Source organism: Harpia harpyja, chromosome 17 (genome assembly GCF_026419915.1).
Source record: "Harpia harpyja isolate bHarHar1 chromosome 17, bHarHar1 primary haplotype, whole genome shotgun sequence".
NCBI lineage: Eukaryota > Metazoa > Chordata > Aves > Accipitriformes > Accipitridae > Harpia > Harpia harpyja.
This window is the reverse complement of record NC_068956.1, coordinates 24338586-24354094: the sequence shown is the minus strand read 5'-3', so window position 1 is coordinate 24354094 and position 15509 is coordinate 24338586. Positions and strand designations below refer to the sequence as shown.

The following is a 15509-nucleotide window of genomic DNA, read 5'->3' as shown; positions in this document are numbered from 1 at the left end:
TACAGTTGTCAGTAAGTTTGTTCAAGGGTGAGCAGTTTCCTTGGGGAAGAAATGGGGTAAGGAATTTCCTGTCTTTCTGTTCTGTTTGTAAGTTTGTGTTGTTAATCAAGTCCTTCTTCAGTGTGCATATGGAAGTGGGATACTTGGTGAATACTAAACTGGCAAAAAACTGTTAGGGAAGTGTACACAAAAAAAATGAAACTTGTTTTCAAGTCTGCTGTTATTTTGGAATAAATGTTGGACTCAAAATGACTTGTACTTTGAACGTTCTCACTGAACTTGATGCAGAAACATATATTACATCAGGGCTGAACTTTATCTTCAGCATTAAAGCAAATTCCATGTGCTTGCAGCTTTCATGATACTTCTGATCGGCCTAATGTTGAGCCTTCACCTCACTTTCAAGGTAGCATGTGGGGAGATGAACCTGCACTGCAGAACGATCAAGCTGCGATTGCAGGCAATCCTGAAAATGTGACCTGTGTTTACTATAAAGGGTCAGGGGTGAGAAGATGAAGTTTTTAAAAGAACAAAACCAAACCTCAAACCCTGTTGTGGCACCACACAGGCTGTTTGCTCGCTCCCACTCCTCCCAGTGGGATGGGCAGGAGAATCGGGGGGGGGGAAGTAAAACTTGTGGGTTGAGATAAGAATGATTTAATTAAAATAAAATGTAATACTAACAATAATAAAATATAATAATAATTGTAATGAAAAGGAATATAATAAAAAAAAAAGGAAAAAAACCAGGTGATGCACAATGTAGTTGCTCACCACCTGCTGACTGATGCCCAAGCAGTGATCCACCCTTCCTAGCCAACTCCCCCCCCCCCCAGTTTATATACTGAGCATGGTGTTCTATGGTATGGAATATCCCTTTTGGCTAGTTTGGGTTAGCTGTTCTGGCTATGCTCCCTCCCAGCTCCTTGTATACCTGCTCAGTCAGCAGAGCATGGGAAACTGAAAAATCCTTAACTTAGTTGTTGCTAAGTAGCATTTATCCTAAAACAGCAGTGTGTTATTGACATTATTGTCATACTGAATTGAAAACACACTGTACCAGCTACTAAGAAGAAAATTGACTCTAGCCCAGCTGAAACCAGGACAAAGCCCAAGACTCTGAACATCATGATGCCTAAAAAAAAAAAAAAGTTTTGTGATGTTTTGATATCTGACTTTTTTTTTGTGTGTGTGTGTGTGTTAATGCCTGGAGCTGCCAGTACAGAGTTGCTGGTACTCAGTATTATGCGTGGAAGGATTTCCAATAATAAAAAGCAGTACTGATACAAGGCAGTACACAGTTGATAGTAAATATGCCAACAGTACTGACCTAAAATGCCTCCTACTGGTTCGAGTGTAGTGTGAACATGGCTTATGTATGTTCTACTTGCTCTGAGAAATGCATAGAGGGGTCTGCACAAGCCACTGAAGGATATATGAAGCTGTATGGTCAGGCAAGTTCGGAGAGAAGTTGAATTGGATCACTTTGCTTGATGAAAAGTACTTTGTAATTTGGGTGGAGGAACGTGTTTTTTATCTTGTACAATTTTGGAAGTGTCACAAAAATCCTGGAGGTTCATGCTAAGTATCTGTTGTGAGATACTTTTGTTTTATTGATATGTTTATAAACAATGTGTAACAAGTTCATACTTGGCTTCAGGACAACAAAATAAAACTAATCAATATAGAAAATGTCATGATAGCAAGGTTAAGTCAGTGTCTCTACCCCCTCCACTGAGTATACTTGTCATGTCTATTACATCTGTCAAGGAAAAAATAAGCTGTCTTGAAAAATTTGAAGTTACGGTATCAGTGCAGTGTAAGTGTTTAGATGAGGCTTTTTGTCTTTGAAAAGAAATAATGAAGTTGAGAGTGATCTGATTGTATCCTAGTGTAATCCCTTATTTTGATCAAGGACTCTTCATAGCAGATTTCTGTTGCAAATATATAGCTCAGGCTTACTGATGTAAAGGTCGACTTCTTGTCTGGTGCGTATGTGTAAGTTACCAAGTTTGGAAAGATCTGAGGGGGGCTTTTTTGGGGAGCATGCAGTACAAAGCCACAGTACTTTTTATGTAAGTATAACTTGTGTGGTGCTTTAATCTAGAATGACATTAGGCAGATGTTACCCAGACCATGCATTACAGCAGCAGCTGAGCCTTTGAAATAAGGTGGATTCAGGGGTGGCTGTGATGAGGTGGTAGAGAGTAAGTGGAGCCCAGGACAGAAAGCAGCTGACACCTTGCCAGACCGATTCTGGGCCTGGCCAGTCTGGTGCTATTGGCTTACTGGTCTCTGGATGTAATAACAGTGCTTTTGCTGTCAGATCTTGCTGGCCTGGAGAAGGTGAGATAAGCAGTTTTGGTTCAAGACAGATCATTCATATGACCTATAATAGGGAACCGCTAATCTAGGCTAGCCTAGTCGGATGGTGACCTTTTACCGTTTTTAGCAAGAAAAACAGAGTATAGCTATATGCAGAGGACAAACGGATACAATACTGTCTGCTCATGGATTCATCCGTGTAGGGAATAGATAATGTTCTCTAACATTGTTCTCAGATGTTTTCCTCATGCATTATGCAACATGCTTCCCTAATGAAAGCTGGATAAGAGCAACTAAAATTTTGAGTTACCTTCCTCTCCTGAGGAAAAAGCACTTACTTGTAGCTAGCAGTGTCTTCCATGGTTTCCTGTTATTGTCTTGCTCATAAATAATTGATACCCTTTACACGCTTATCTCTTACCAGTGTTAGTTGTGCCAATTGCCAGGTGATGTTCTGACTTTCTGTTCCACCCAGCTTCCCAGTGGTGGTTCTTGCCTTCTTTCCCTGCTAATGAGGTCTGGCTTTCTCAGAGCACACAGCTGTTCTACCATAACTGTACTCCCTTGCTAAAAATAGCACACAGCTGTCCTAGCATAACTGTATTCCCTTGCTAAAAATAGCTGATGTATCACTGAGGTGAGCCTGGTGACCACAGGGAAATGTTCTGCAGATCCAATACTTCATTGGCATGGTAACTTCAGATACAGTCCAAAAAGTCAAATCTTTGCCACCTCCTATGGCTGTCTTCTTAGGCTTTAAGCAGGCTGCTGATGTTTCCTTTTCTATTCCCCATCCAAAAAGCAAGCAAATAGTGTGGAGGGGGGCAATGGGAGGGAGGACCCTGCAAAGCTGCTATAAGGGCCATATAAGTAGATGTGACTCTAAAGAGAGGCTCATGCTGCTGGGGTTGCTACAGGTGAAAAGGAAATGAAAGCTACCCTTTCTTAAATGAGAGGGATTTTTTTTTTAGTTGAAGTGATAGCTCAATTCATTTTTAACCTTTTAATTTGAGAGCCAAAATACTTTGCCATTAAACCTGTTCAGGGGCAAGGAAAAGTAAGTTTAAAAAATAATCCTTTATGCCTGCAGAGAAGAATGGATCTCATGACCCATAACATCAGACAGCATGTCCAGCGGGAACAGAACTTGAGTTCTTCTGTATCTTTCTACTAGGATTTTGCTTGAGAAATTGTACTTTGACACCCGGTATGGGGGGGTCAGAGTCCAGGAACTGGGCAGGTGGGTGTTTCAAGTGCTGAAATACAGGATGATGCTCAATTTCCCCTTTTTGCTGAAATGTATTAGAATGTTCCAGTGAAAGCCATAGCTGTCTGTGCATGGGTATACACAGGCACCTACTGCACACTTTCCTTCTGTGAATCCAATGCAGGGCAGTTTGAAAGTGCAAACATATATTTCACAGATTACCATGGGGATCACTTTAATCAGCTTTGAGACCTGCTAATGCTGTAGAGATCTTTGAAGGACTACTGCTGTTTTCGTCTTTGTGCAGCCAGTGCGAGAAGGAACGAACATCATGTCTCTGTGCCGTCGCTGGAAGAGATGCTTCTGTCTAGGTAACTGTACAATGGGCAGCTGCTTTTTGTTGTGCATTACACTGAACTGTGGGTGGACAGAATTAACAGCAGCAGCTTTGGGAATGCTTTAGAGCAAAAGGTCAGTATGTATTCAGTAAGTCTTTCTAATCTAGTGTTGGCTAGAAGCCAGTGTTACAGGCCTCTGGGCTTTTAGTAGAAGAATACAGATAACTTTACATCACGAGCATATAAATGGGGAAACATTTCTTTTTCTTGTTTAAATTGTTCTCTTGGAAATCAAGATCAGCTGTGCTTGCAGCTGATATGCTTAAAGCTGTTAGTAAATTGTTATAGGAACAGATGCATTACAGAAATGAAAAAGAGCACTTGTGTGCAAGAATACTAATAGAATTATGATGTGCCAAAGATATTTTTAGCTTGAACCAATATTACTACAGGGAAACAAGCCTCAAAGGTGGGAGGAGAGAAGGCTGCAACTGCTCCCTTCTAAGGATTAGCTGTGACTGTCAGTTCTGCTAAGGAGATTTCTGATGGCCGTTTTTTGAAATATTCTACTAATCACCTAACAGATCCACTATGCTTGATAGTTATGTACATGGCCCTCAAATAGGATTACTAGTCATGGTTATCCAAGGTGTATCTGACAAAAGTGCTAGAATTCCAGGGTCTTCCTTGAGCAGTGGGATTATTTAGAAGAGAGAGATGTTTATTCTTATTTGAAGTATAAGAATCCAGTTTAGCTGTAACTTCTGCCACCTCATGTTCACTTTTAAAAATTGCTTTAATAATCAAGTCTCTGATAAATTCCAGGAACTGCAAATAATGTTACTGGAAGAAGGGAGTAGAATTGCCATTGTGCTTTGTCAAATGCAATGGTTTCTATGTTAAACTAAGTTTTCCTTTATATAGGAAGATTTCTTGAGCTGAAAATTCAAAAGGAACTTCTTAGTTAACTTACCTTCATCTTGGAGGCTGCAAGTGCATGCAGAACAGACATAGTATGTGTTTTCATGTGTTTGCACAGTGGAATTTGCATTTACACTGTTGCTTTGCATATAAAATGCTTCTAAGTTATTGTTAAATAAGGAGCTCTGAAACCAGTGTCCTCCAAACTGTCTCAAATGCTGAAGACTTGTTCAGTGCTTTCTAATGTGTACAAACGTGTTCTCAGCTTGACTGGTAGTTGGTAGGCCATGCTAATCCAGGAGCTTAAAAAAAAAAAGTAAAAAGAGCAGTGAAATGCTGATGTATGACATCACCAATAGGTGAGCAGAAATATAGTTCTCCAAAGCCTTAAAACTGTGTAACCCTGAACAGGGAACACTAGTGCTTGGTATATCAGGTTCTCACAGAATCAATGCCTCCATTGCCTCCTTCAAAGCTGCCTTACTGCTGCTGCTTATGGGGCTTAAGTTATGTGCTGTTAGTTGGAAAAAAATGCTGACAGATTTATTGTAGGATACCTTGCTGCCTTTATAGTATTTGCTGAGTTGTTGGAAACCTGGGGCATATGGAACTCATAGGTGGTTTTCAGAGTTGAATCTGAGTTTGAGAAATGCCAGTTGTTTGGACTAGCTCTTAGAAAACCTGTTGCACATAAAGGGTTTCTTTTTTGGATTGGACTTGAGGGGTTTCAGGGACAGGTTGGGAGGCTCCTCTGGTTTACTGGAGCTGCAGTACTTTCTTGCCTATTTAAAGTTCTGATGTTGAACAGTAGCTGCTGAAGCTGAGCATTCAACTTTTTGTCAGGCTATTAGATCTAATTTATCTGCTACCTGAAACTTATTTTTTCAGGCCCCAGATCTACCATTGATTCTCATAAGACACAACATTGTATACTGGAAAAAAACCTGCTTGAAGTCCAGGTTATGGTGACAAGCTGCTAGCAAATACACAAGTGAGTTTGGAGAACAACTAAGGGTAGTCGAATGGGAGTGAAGCTTCCAGAATTGCCACTTTGTCCAATGCAGTATGGGAACTTAAAACCAACAACAAACCACTTGTTTTAACTGGTGTTAATTACTAGTGCCCCTAATGTTTTTGTAAACTCAGTTTGGAAGCTGGGGCAGGGGAAGAAGGGACGAACTTCTTTTTACTAGTGATACAGGTTCAGCCTTGGAATTTAGCTGGTAGGCATGGCTATGAAGCATGAGGCAGCATAAGAATAGATGATGTTTGTCTCATGCAGCTTTGTTAGCTCAGCGTTACCAGCAGAAGCTGCTTGTTTTTGACATTAAGTAAGCAGGTACAAAATTACTTTGGAGATGGAGAAGAGCTATTTTAGGCAAAGTGCTATTCCGCTCGTGGTCCCACTGAGGCTGCATATGAAGCTTGTTAGAGGGAACAGAAACATCAGGCCTTTATTTTGCCATTGAAAGAAGCAAAAAGAAATGGCACAAAGTAGACCTGAACGCAGACCACAGGCAACCTTAGGCACCTTTGCTTTCCCATACCTGAGTGTTCTGCCAACTCATTTTTGCTTTGAATAATGTGGCTGTCCACTATTCATACAGAAGGAAGTGAATTTTATTAGGTGGACCTGCTTCTCATCCCTTGCCTCAGTAAAAATTCTGTCTCTTGAAATACACAGTATTTGTGCACGATCATGCATCTGAATCTTATCTGTGTATAGTTCACACTAAACTGTATGCTCTGCTCCTGCAGTAGCATAATCCTGGTAGCTGCTTTTTAGTTCTCTGAAGTGTCTCTAGCATTCTGCTAGGAATCTGTTCAGTTTGTTAGTGACAACACTTAGCTGCTTCATCCAAATCAATTTGGGCATATGCATTAAAATCCAAGCTCCAGCTGTCTCTGTGGCATGCAATTCCATTCACAATCTGATTGAGGCTGCTTTTCAAAACAAGCTGTGTTTTGTGCCTTGAACTTCTTGGAGTTAAGAACTTTCTAGTTCATAATTTAAGATTATTCAAAAAGACCTTTTTCAGTGTTGCCAAATTTAGCTTAAATCGGGGATAAACACATGAAAGAAGCGACTTAACTTCACAAGGCATATACTATTCCTGTTCAGCCTTACATTAACAGGGCCAAGCAAAAGGAGTTCTTGTTCTCGTTTCTGTGATGTCAAGAGTTGCTTTTGTATCAGCTAAGGCTACAAGAAGTCTTTCACAAATGTGTGCACTTCTAGTCACCTACTGTAAGTGAGAGCTACTGATGCTGTGTGTCTATTAACCTGATTGATCAGTCACCTATTAACTACTGATCTACCTAGACTGTGAGTATCTCTGCATCTATCATGACAGTGCAGTTCTTCTGCACATCAGTCTTCCTTGGATTGACCGGTATATCCAAGCTTTTCTTTTGGCTTAGCTGAGCTCCCAATTTATAGCAGCACTTTTTGCACTGATCCCTGAAGTGCACTGTTAGGTGTTTGTACTGTAGGATTTTTAACTTTTGTATGTTCCTGAAGACTGGATTAATGCGTGTCTTTAAGACTGACACTTGTAAGCTGCATGTAGGTCTCCAAAGTAAGCAAGCCCAAACCAGTGGCCACTCACCTGTCTTGTGTTTTTGACTGACTAAATGAAACTGTCCCTGAAATTGGTCTCAGAGTAGGTTGACAAGTGACCACTTCTCCAGCATGACAGCTTCTCTCACAGAGCGAAGCTTGATAGAAGCTCTTCCCGCATGGCAGCTTCTCTCGCAGAACAATTCACTGACTACTGTTATAGGCAACTACTCTTAAGTTCTAAGCAACTTCTGAAATCAATGAACATTATCACACTGGCTAACTTTCCTGCCCAACAATATCCTTCTTAGTCTTGTTAATTTTGATAATCTATACATGTTGCAAGGCTATGAAGAGAAAAGAAGTTACAGACCTGTGTCGTCTTAATTTCCCTTGTGATATCTGGGTTAGCTTGATTGATGACAACTTTCTCCTTGCGTCTTGGGAGTTCAGAAAATAAGCTTCCTTTGCTCAGTCCTCTCTTGTCATGCTTTGGAAGCTTTATTTACTCTTAATATCCTTTTGGGGGCTACTGTCTTCATCTGAGTCTCAGTTTCTTTATTGGTCTGAAAAAAAATCCTAACTTCAAATCTGGTTTTATGCTGTGCATAAAATAGCTTTTCTTCTTGCTGTGCATCTCTAAAATACCTGCTATGTGGCTATGGATGTCTTTTTGTGTTCTGACCTGAACAGAGGGGTTACCTGAGAGCTTTTAATTCCCCCTGTCCCAAGTTTGACTTGTAGTAGGACTGTTCCATAGTAATCTCAAATTGCTTGACCTGAACACAAGGTTTTTCTACTATAGCTTTAGCTGTTAACAGATGTAAATTCAGGTCAGCTTTTGAGAATAAGATTTTGTGGAAGAGCTCTAATCTGATGCTGGTTTGCTCACTCAGTATCCTGGTAGTTTTGCTGGACCATGCAACTACTTAAAAATGAAACCCCAAAACAACAATAACAGGCATTTGGAGAATGTACCTACAGTGTCAGAACTGAGTTAACTTCCAACTTTTGTGTTTTATATTGTCTCTAGCCTGTAAGAAAAACAGTACCTTTGCTGGCACTGCATATAATGCTGCTTGTGTGTGTATTACTGCACAAGCTGGTAGCTGGAGGGGCTTGATCTGAGTAGTCACCCCATTACTGAAATGCTAATGCAGACATTTAACTGTACTAATTTGTTGTCCAATTTGTTAGCGTTGCATGGTGGCAAGCATTTCATCTTATTAGTGTAAAGGGCCCATTGCAAGGTTCCTAATGCCTGGAATGATCCAGATGGAGGGATAGCTCTTGCTTCCAGTGTCACAAGCATTTCATGGTGGTACTCTGAAGGTTGCGTACATGTGTTCTGCCATGTATTGTCTATGTTGTAGCTAGCAACCATCTTCTGTCACTAGAATTTGTCATGGCCTTCTTGTTATCCTGGACTGAAGCACTGAATGTTAGTATTCAAGTCTAAAAAGACTTTTAACTGCTTATGCATAGTCCTTGTGTTAGCAGAACTGACACCATTCCCTTTTCAGGTAACTCTTTGCCCTCTAACCTGATTAGACACTAATAGAAGCTCAGTGCTAGTGAAGTCCTAGGCTAAAATATAGAGTACTTTACTGTCCACTCCTTTTTTCTACGCACCATTTGCATTCCTGTTGAGATCTTATAGTTGTTATGATCACATGTAGAAGGTTGTTTTTAGTAAATAGCCTGTACAGAAGTTCTGGTTGGCCTCAAACCCCAAGGAACTCCCTTGGGAAAGCTGAGGAAAGGTATCCTCTTCCCCTCTGCTTTATAACTGCCTATTAAAATTGACGAGATTGATCATGTTTCTACGATCAGTTAATTGAATACCAGACTTCTTAACTGTACCTGCTGAAAGCTTGAAGTTCCTGAAAGATGCATGTTAGTAACATCCATGATGCTGTTTACAGAACTTAACAGCCTAAAGTAAAACAGATGCAGAAATACCACCTACTAAATACATGTATTACTTAGCAGTATTTTTTTTAGAAAATAGCTTCTTTTCTTGATGCAACTTGCTTTACTGCTAAGGTACAGGGTAAATGTCATCTGGGCAGGAATACCGTGCCATGTTTTCTTCTCCTTTAGCAAATGAAAGACCCATTATCTCTCCAGTAACTTCAAGTAGAGCAGCTCTTGCATAATTCTTGAGAGAAGTGAGAAATGTTTTGCAACTGCAGTATTAACTTCAAGGCTGTTGCTATTATGAACCCTGGTACTTGCATGCGGATGATCTAAGGACATCTTACTTTGCAGGACATGTATCTATGAAGAAGGAAGCATGTTTAAAATTACTCTTGATAATAGAAGAGCTAGAAAATAAAAGCTCCACTGTGAATTATTCTAGAGCTTCCTTTCTTCCGACTTGAGTATGTCAGAACGTTTGCCTACAATCTTAGACTGTTGAACAGTGTAGAAGGTTTCTAAATTCTAAAGAAAGAAAACCTTAATGCTGTTCATCAAGTTTTTTCACATGACTTGGTTATAACTCAAGCTTAAGGTATCCCAGTCCTGGTGGGAGCAAAGTTTTCCTGGAGGACCTGGTAGCTGAGTTCATGCCCTGCATCTCCTGTGAGAGCATGCTGTGCTCTGCCTGTTTGAACTCTTACCTTTATGCACTTTTAGATTCACTTTCAAGTGCATTTCTGTTGAACCGTGAAGGCAGCTAATGAAATAGCGCAAGAAAGAATGTATTTTAGGTAAAAACAACGTGCTTAGCCAAGCTTCAAAGTCACTGTTTATATATAAACTTGTTGACAATTCTCAACTGCAGAACTTCTCATTTGGTGTCATCTTTGGTACTTGGTTTGCGAAGGTAATGCTGTGAAAAGGACATTATCCCAAGAAAGTGATAGTGAGTCACTGAATCTGGGGTGGCTCCTTAAGAGCAAACTTTGTATTTCAGTGCAGGCAAAAGTCCAAACTTGTCTGCCACCTCTCTAAATATGGGTCTTAACTTCTCTGATGTTCAATTTGCTAACTCTTTCTTTGAGACTAAGCCTATAACAATAACATCAAATGACAAAGTTTGGAGGCTTTTGGTGAGGTTTTCTTTTTCACTCTGAGGAAAGCTGTCTTTCAAATGTCTCTTAATTGAAAAATGCCCCTTAATACAGTTGGGGGGACACAAGGAACTCTCTATGGCTACTTAAACTTTGACTTGTGATTGTCTAAGCTTAGAATCACAGAGTAGTTGAGGTTAGAAAAGACCTCTAAACACCATAGTCCAACTCTGCTGAAGTGGGGTCAGCTTCTTTAGCTCAGTGTCCTTTCTTCTAGATCCCAGTCCTGCAAGCAGTCTGCAAAATCAATAGGATGATTCTTGGCTGTGACCCTTCTATTGCTTTAAGTTCTAAACTTGACATGATGAAGCCTGTCTGGTGAAGTTCTCCATTGTAAACCTGCTGTTTCTCATAGCTTGTTGCTTTGCTGTCTTGGTGAGGTGCTTAATTGCTCTATTATCACTTGTTCTTAAAAATGGAACAGATATTAGAGCAATCAAGCACCTCACCAAGACAGACTGAAGTAGTAACTAGCTGGCTAATCTACTTCAGAGAAAAGTGATACAATTTCAGTAAGAGTTCTCTTGTGACTCCTGACAGTTGGCAAGCATCCCAAGTGACTCATCTTTAAAAACACTATAGAATTCACAACACTTTATTTACTCAATCATAGAGAAGCTATGATAATTACTGAGCAGACATTAAGGAGACAGATATACATGGAAAACGTCATCTTTGCAGGCCTAGTAAAGTAAGAGTACTAAAGTATAATTTGTTGCTTTTCAAGTGATAACAAATGGAATGTGAATTTGTCAGGGCATCAAGGCTGGCTTCTCTTAATGATGAGAGAAAGCTATAAAATCTCTTTATTTTTGTCAGCTTTAATCCTATCTTTTTTAGAAAATCAACTTGTTAAATAGCGTGAAGCAAGAGCCTTGAAGAAACGAATGGGCTCTATGAAAGGGAGTTTATAGCTCAAGTCTGACTCGTGGAACTTGTAAAGCACAGTAGGAAACAGTATTAGACTCCTGCAGCAAGTGTCTCATGCATCAGAGTTGAAGCCAGATGTCTTGGACACTGTTTAAATCCTGTAAGGATCTAAGTTCCATAAAACCAGGTAGTAATCATAGTGTTTTACTCTAATAATCACGTTGTTCTACTAGCTCTTTAGTACTTTCACAGAACACCTATGGGTAGACTGGCTTGCAAGATCCCTTGAGGGTTTTTTATGTCAGGCTCTCATTTACTTTTTGATGTTTTCTGCTCTACTCAAGCCACCTGAGACTTTTCAAGGTTTCCTTCCTGAAGATGAGTGGGAATAATCACTTAATGACATGTTTTGATTCTATGCCTGACAACTTTTGGCCAGTACAAAAATCCTGCTTTCCCTTCTCCCTGAAATACAACTTAACCAAGGTGAGAGCAGAGTAGGTGGTGACACTGGCAATGGATTTTCATGATTTTGAGGGCAGGGGAAACACTGGGAAGAGGACTAGGAAAACCAACAGCAGAGCCCAGGAGATATGAGCTGAGCCAAATGACATGTTTAGCAAGTGAAGAGAGCTGCCCTACTAGCACACCAAAACCATGCTAGGTTATTCTTGCAGAATCAGCTTCCTTTTATGAAATTGTCTGGACTTCTGAACATCTTACTTGCAATGAATTTACATTCATCTATACACAGGATTTAAGTGTGAGATGATAGACATAAGATCAACGTAGTTAGAAGATCTAAAATCTCACGTAGCTAAACACACTAAATGAACAGGCTATGAGGTACAATGGTCTACCATTAATATGCTCCTTGAAGCATGAATAGTTTTATCCAAAATAAATTGCGTAGCAGTGGTCCAAGTCCTTGGGCAAATAACAGAGAACATGCAGGTCTTCTGGGAGAGAAACCTTCCCAGACTGAAAAGTTGGTGTGCCCTAAAGTGAAGTCAATGAGTGTGATTCCTTTGGATACAGGGAAGTAAACACTACTGAATAAGAGCTGCTCAGACTTCAGTTTTAAGTTCCACCACTGTTGGAAGTGGTCAAATTTGTGCTGTATTTATCCATAGCCTTTCTGAAACAAGAAGCATCCTTGAGGGGGATGCCTTCTGAAGTCGGTGTAGCCTCTGGGACTGCTGCCCACCAGGAGCCCCTCAGAAGCTCAGGGCTTCTTAACTTTTCTAAATGCAGGCAAGGAGAGCATCTAGTGCCAGTAGCATAGGTCACTGTGTCTGAAGGCTTCTGGGTGTGATCTGCTTAGTAACAGGGGAGGGAGGTAGAAGGCATTCCTGATGGGCAAGATTACTAGATAATCTTCCAAAATGAGGCTTATTCCACTAAGAGTTGAAGTGGCTGACTTGAGCCACTTTGAAAAATGAAAACCTTCTTAGTACAGCTGTTTCTACACACTCACAAGTCTGCTTTGAAAATATTTCAGTGCATCTAAACAATAAGGCAAGTGCTCTTATCCTTGGGGCACCTTTCTTGGAGAGAGCAGCCAAGAGCATTAAGTAAACCTAAGTACTGCTCGACTTTATCAGCTGTATTGACTCGGTTAATCCTTAAAGTTGTGGGGTAGCTTCATGATACTTGGCAGTGAAGAGAACTAGTCAGCAGGAGGATTTCAAGCATCCAAGGGAGTTATGAGAAAGTGAAACTAATAAGGTTTTTGAAAAAACAATTTTTACAGCATGTTTGTTCTAGAATAATTGCACTTCTGTTCTGGAGCTTGACTAGGAAAACAGATGAAAGCTGCTTCCTTGCACTTAATGCTCTTAAGAGTGCTGTTGTTTGATCTCCTTTGCAGTTACACAACATGAAATCAATGGGAAAGAACAGCAAGTATCCAGTGGTGCTCTTAGCTCTGTTTTTCTGAAGGAGAAAATAACCACTCAGCAAGGTTGAGCGGTCCCCTGTGTTGGGGCAAGCTTCTTCAGGCTGAGTAACCTAATATAGTATTATAATGGCATAGTCTTGCATAATGTATACTCTTACATATTTCACTTCCTAAATTTATGTCCTTTTTCACAAAGTAAATACTATCAAGTTGGCTATTTTTGTTGTCTGAATTAGCGTCGACTGAAATGAAAGAAAATCAATTCATTAGCCTCACACTTAAAAGTTCAGCTTAACGTCCCCAGAGTATGAATTCACAATGTGCAACACTTGCCTTGGGCAAGCGATGGTGCTGATGTAATTAACAAACTAATATGCTTTTATTAGCTTTATTGGCCAGCTACTAGCATGGCAAAGTTCTTTGGCTTTTTTGTACACTGGACTATGTTGTAAGATGAATGGGTAATGTTGCCCTCCAGTGGCTAACGTCTAGAGGATACAGAACCTGTTTGCGCTAGTGATAAACAATCAGTCGTTGGGAAAGTCTGGGATGAAAGAGTAGGATGTTAGCTTAGACCTGTAGTCTATTTAAAAAGGACAAGTACTGATAGTGTGTGAGAACTTAAGTGTTCAGTATATTGAAGGTTGTATTAGGACTGCAGTTTTTCCCTCAAGCCGTAGTGAAGAAGGACATAATTTCAGGGGGCTCTCCTCTATTCATTGAAAGAGTCCCTTTTAGCCACTCACTGTCTGATCAGATGAGTTTGTTGCAGTATGATCTTAGCTTTGTACAGAAATCAGAAATAGCTGCTGGATTTGGCTTTACTGTAGCTGTTTCTCAATGTTAATCTTTGCATGGACTTTCCAAAAACCCCTAAAATAACGTATTTACTAGACTCTTACAAAAAACAAGATGTCTTATTCTTGTCTAGAGCCACCTGTGCTAGCTTGTAAATCCATGGCTTATTTCATAAACTGATATTCTTATCTAATATATTTACAGCTCAAGTGATGTAAAGTATCTCCATGGCTCAGAATGGAAGGGGAAAGCAATAAATCTGTCTTCAACAACTTTGGTAATATTTTGAGGCTTGATGGAGGGAATAGCCAGCTCCTTTCCATTTTGGCTTTCTTTTAATGCAAAGCGAAGCAACGCTTCATAGAACTCAATTCACTCCAGCCCAGTCGGAGATGAAAATGACTTTCAGATTTCATCTTTGAAGCTGTAGGCATAGAGCAAAAAGTTTATTTTTGCTCTTTTCAGTCTAAAACCGAGTCTTACCTTCGAGTACAAACTCTCTCCAGCCAGCCCCAGCCGTGCCCGGGATGCTCGGTGGGTAGCTGCGGCAGGCAGCTTGCCCAGCAGACACGGAACTCGCCGTGCCCGTGGGGCCCGGGGCGAGGCCAGGCCGGGGGTACCTTGCTCCCTGCATCTGGATTTAGGCTGGGCCGTGCGGGTAGGCAGCACCGAGGAACTGAACGGACCCCAGGAGCCCCGCGGCGCTGCCCGGTGGGCGTTACAGTCGTCCCCGTCCCCCCCCCGCTTCACCCAGTGGGCTGTCCCACACCGCAGCCCGCAAAGCGTGGAAGCGGGGAATCCCGGGCGCGGGGGGGGGGGGGGGGGGGGCATCGGCCCCTCAGCCCGGCCCGTAGCGGTAGCGCTGCGGGGGCGGGGCGGGGTCTGCGCCCCTCCCCGCGGCCCCGGGGCGGGGGGGGGTGCGCGGGCCCCGGCGCTGTTGCCGCTGGCTGCGGGCGGGCCCCGCCGCCCCCTCCCCGGCCGGCCGTTATTTATCAGCCGCCGCTGTGGGAAACAGCGCGGAGGGCGCGCTCGTAGTCGCCGTTCGCCGCCGGCCCTGCCCTTCCCTTCCCTTCCCTTCCTTCCCTTCCCCGCGACGCGGCCCCGCCGGGAGGTGCCGGGCCGGCTGTGGCGGGTGCGGGCCCCTCGCTGACCGCGGCCCCTGTGCGCTCTCCCGGCAGGACCTGTCTGTTCCCCCTCGGGCTACAAGAAGGCGGATGATGAGATGTCCGGAGCCACGTCCTCGGCGGATCTGGACGAGGCACCAGCCCGCACCATTTACTTGAACCAGCCCCAGCAGAGCAAGTTCCGCGACAACTGGGTCAGGTACGGAGCAATCCCCGCTTCTCCCCTTCCAGGCGGCGGCCGGGGGGGCTCCGGTCCGTGCCCCTGCCCAGACCTGCTTTCGACACAGTAAGTTGCGTCTCTGCCGAGGCAGCCGGTTGTGTTGGCTGCGGTGGGCACCGGGGTCTGGCTAGCGGGGCAGGGGAGAGTCAGGGAGGAGGGAGGGATCCAG

At 42.3% G+C, this 15509-nt stretch overlaps 1 protein-coding gene across 1 annotated transcript in view; it reads left to right on the top strand.

The window, feature by feature from the left end:
• The window catches only part of ATP8A2 (ATPase phospholipid transporting 8A2), a 356262-nt gene that overhangs the window by 26142 nt on the left and 314611 nt on the right, over positions 1–15509 (top strand). The window contains 1 exon segment of the mRNA XM_052812677.1: positions 15175–15319. Within this exon segment, the coding sequence (XP_052668637.1) occupies positions 15175–15319 (145 nt within the window).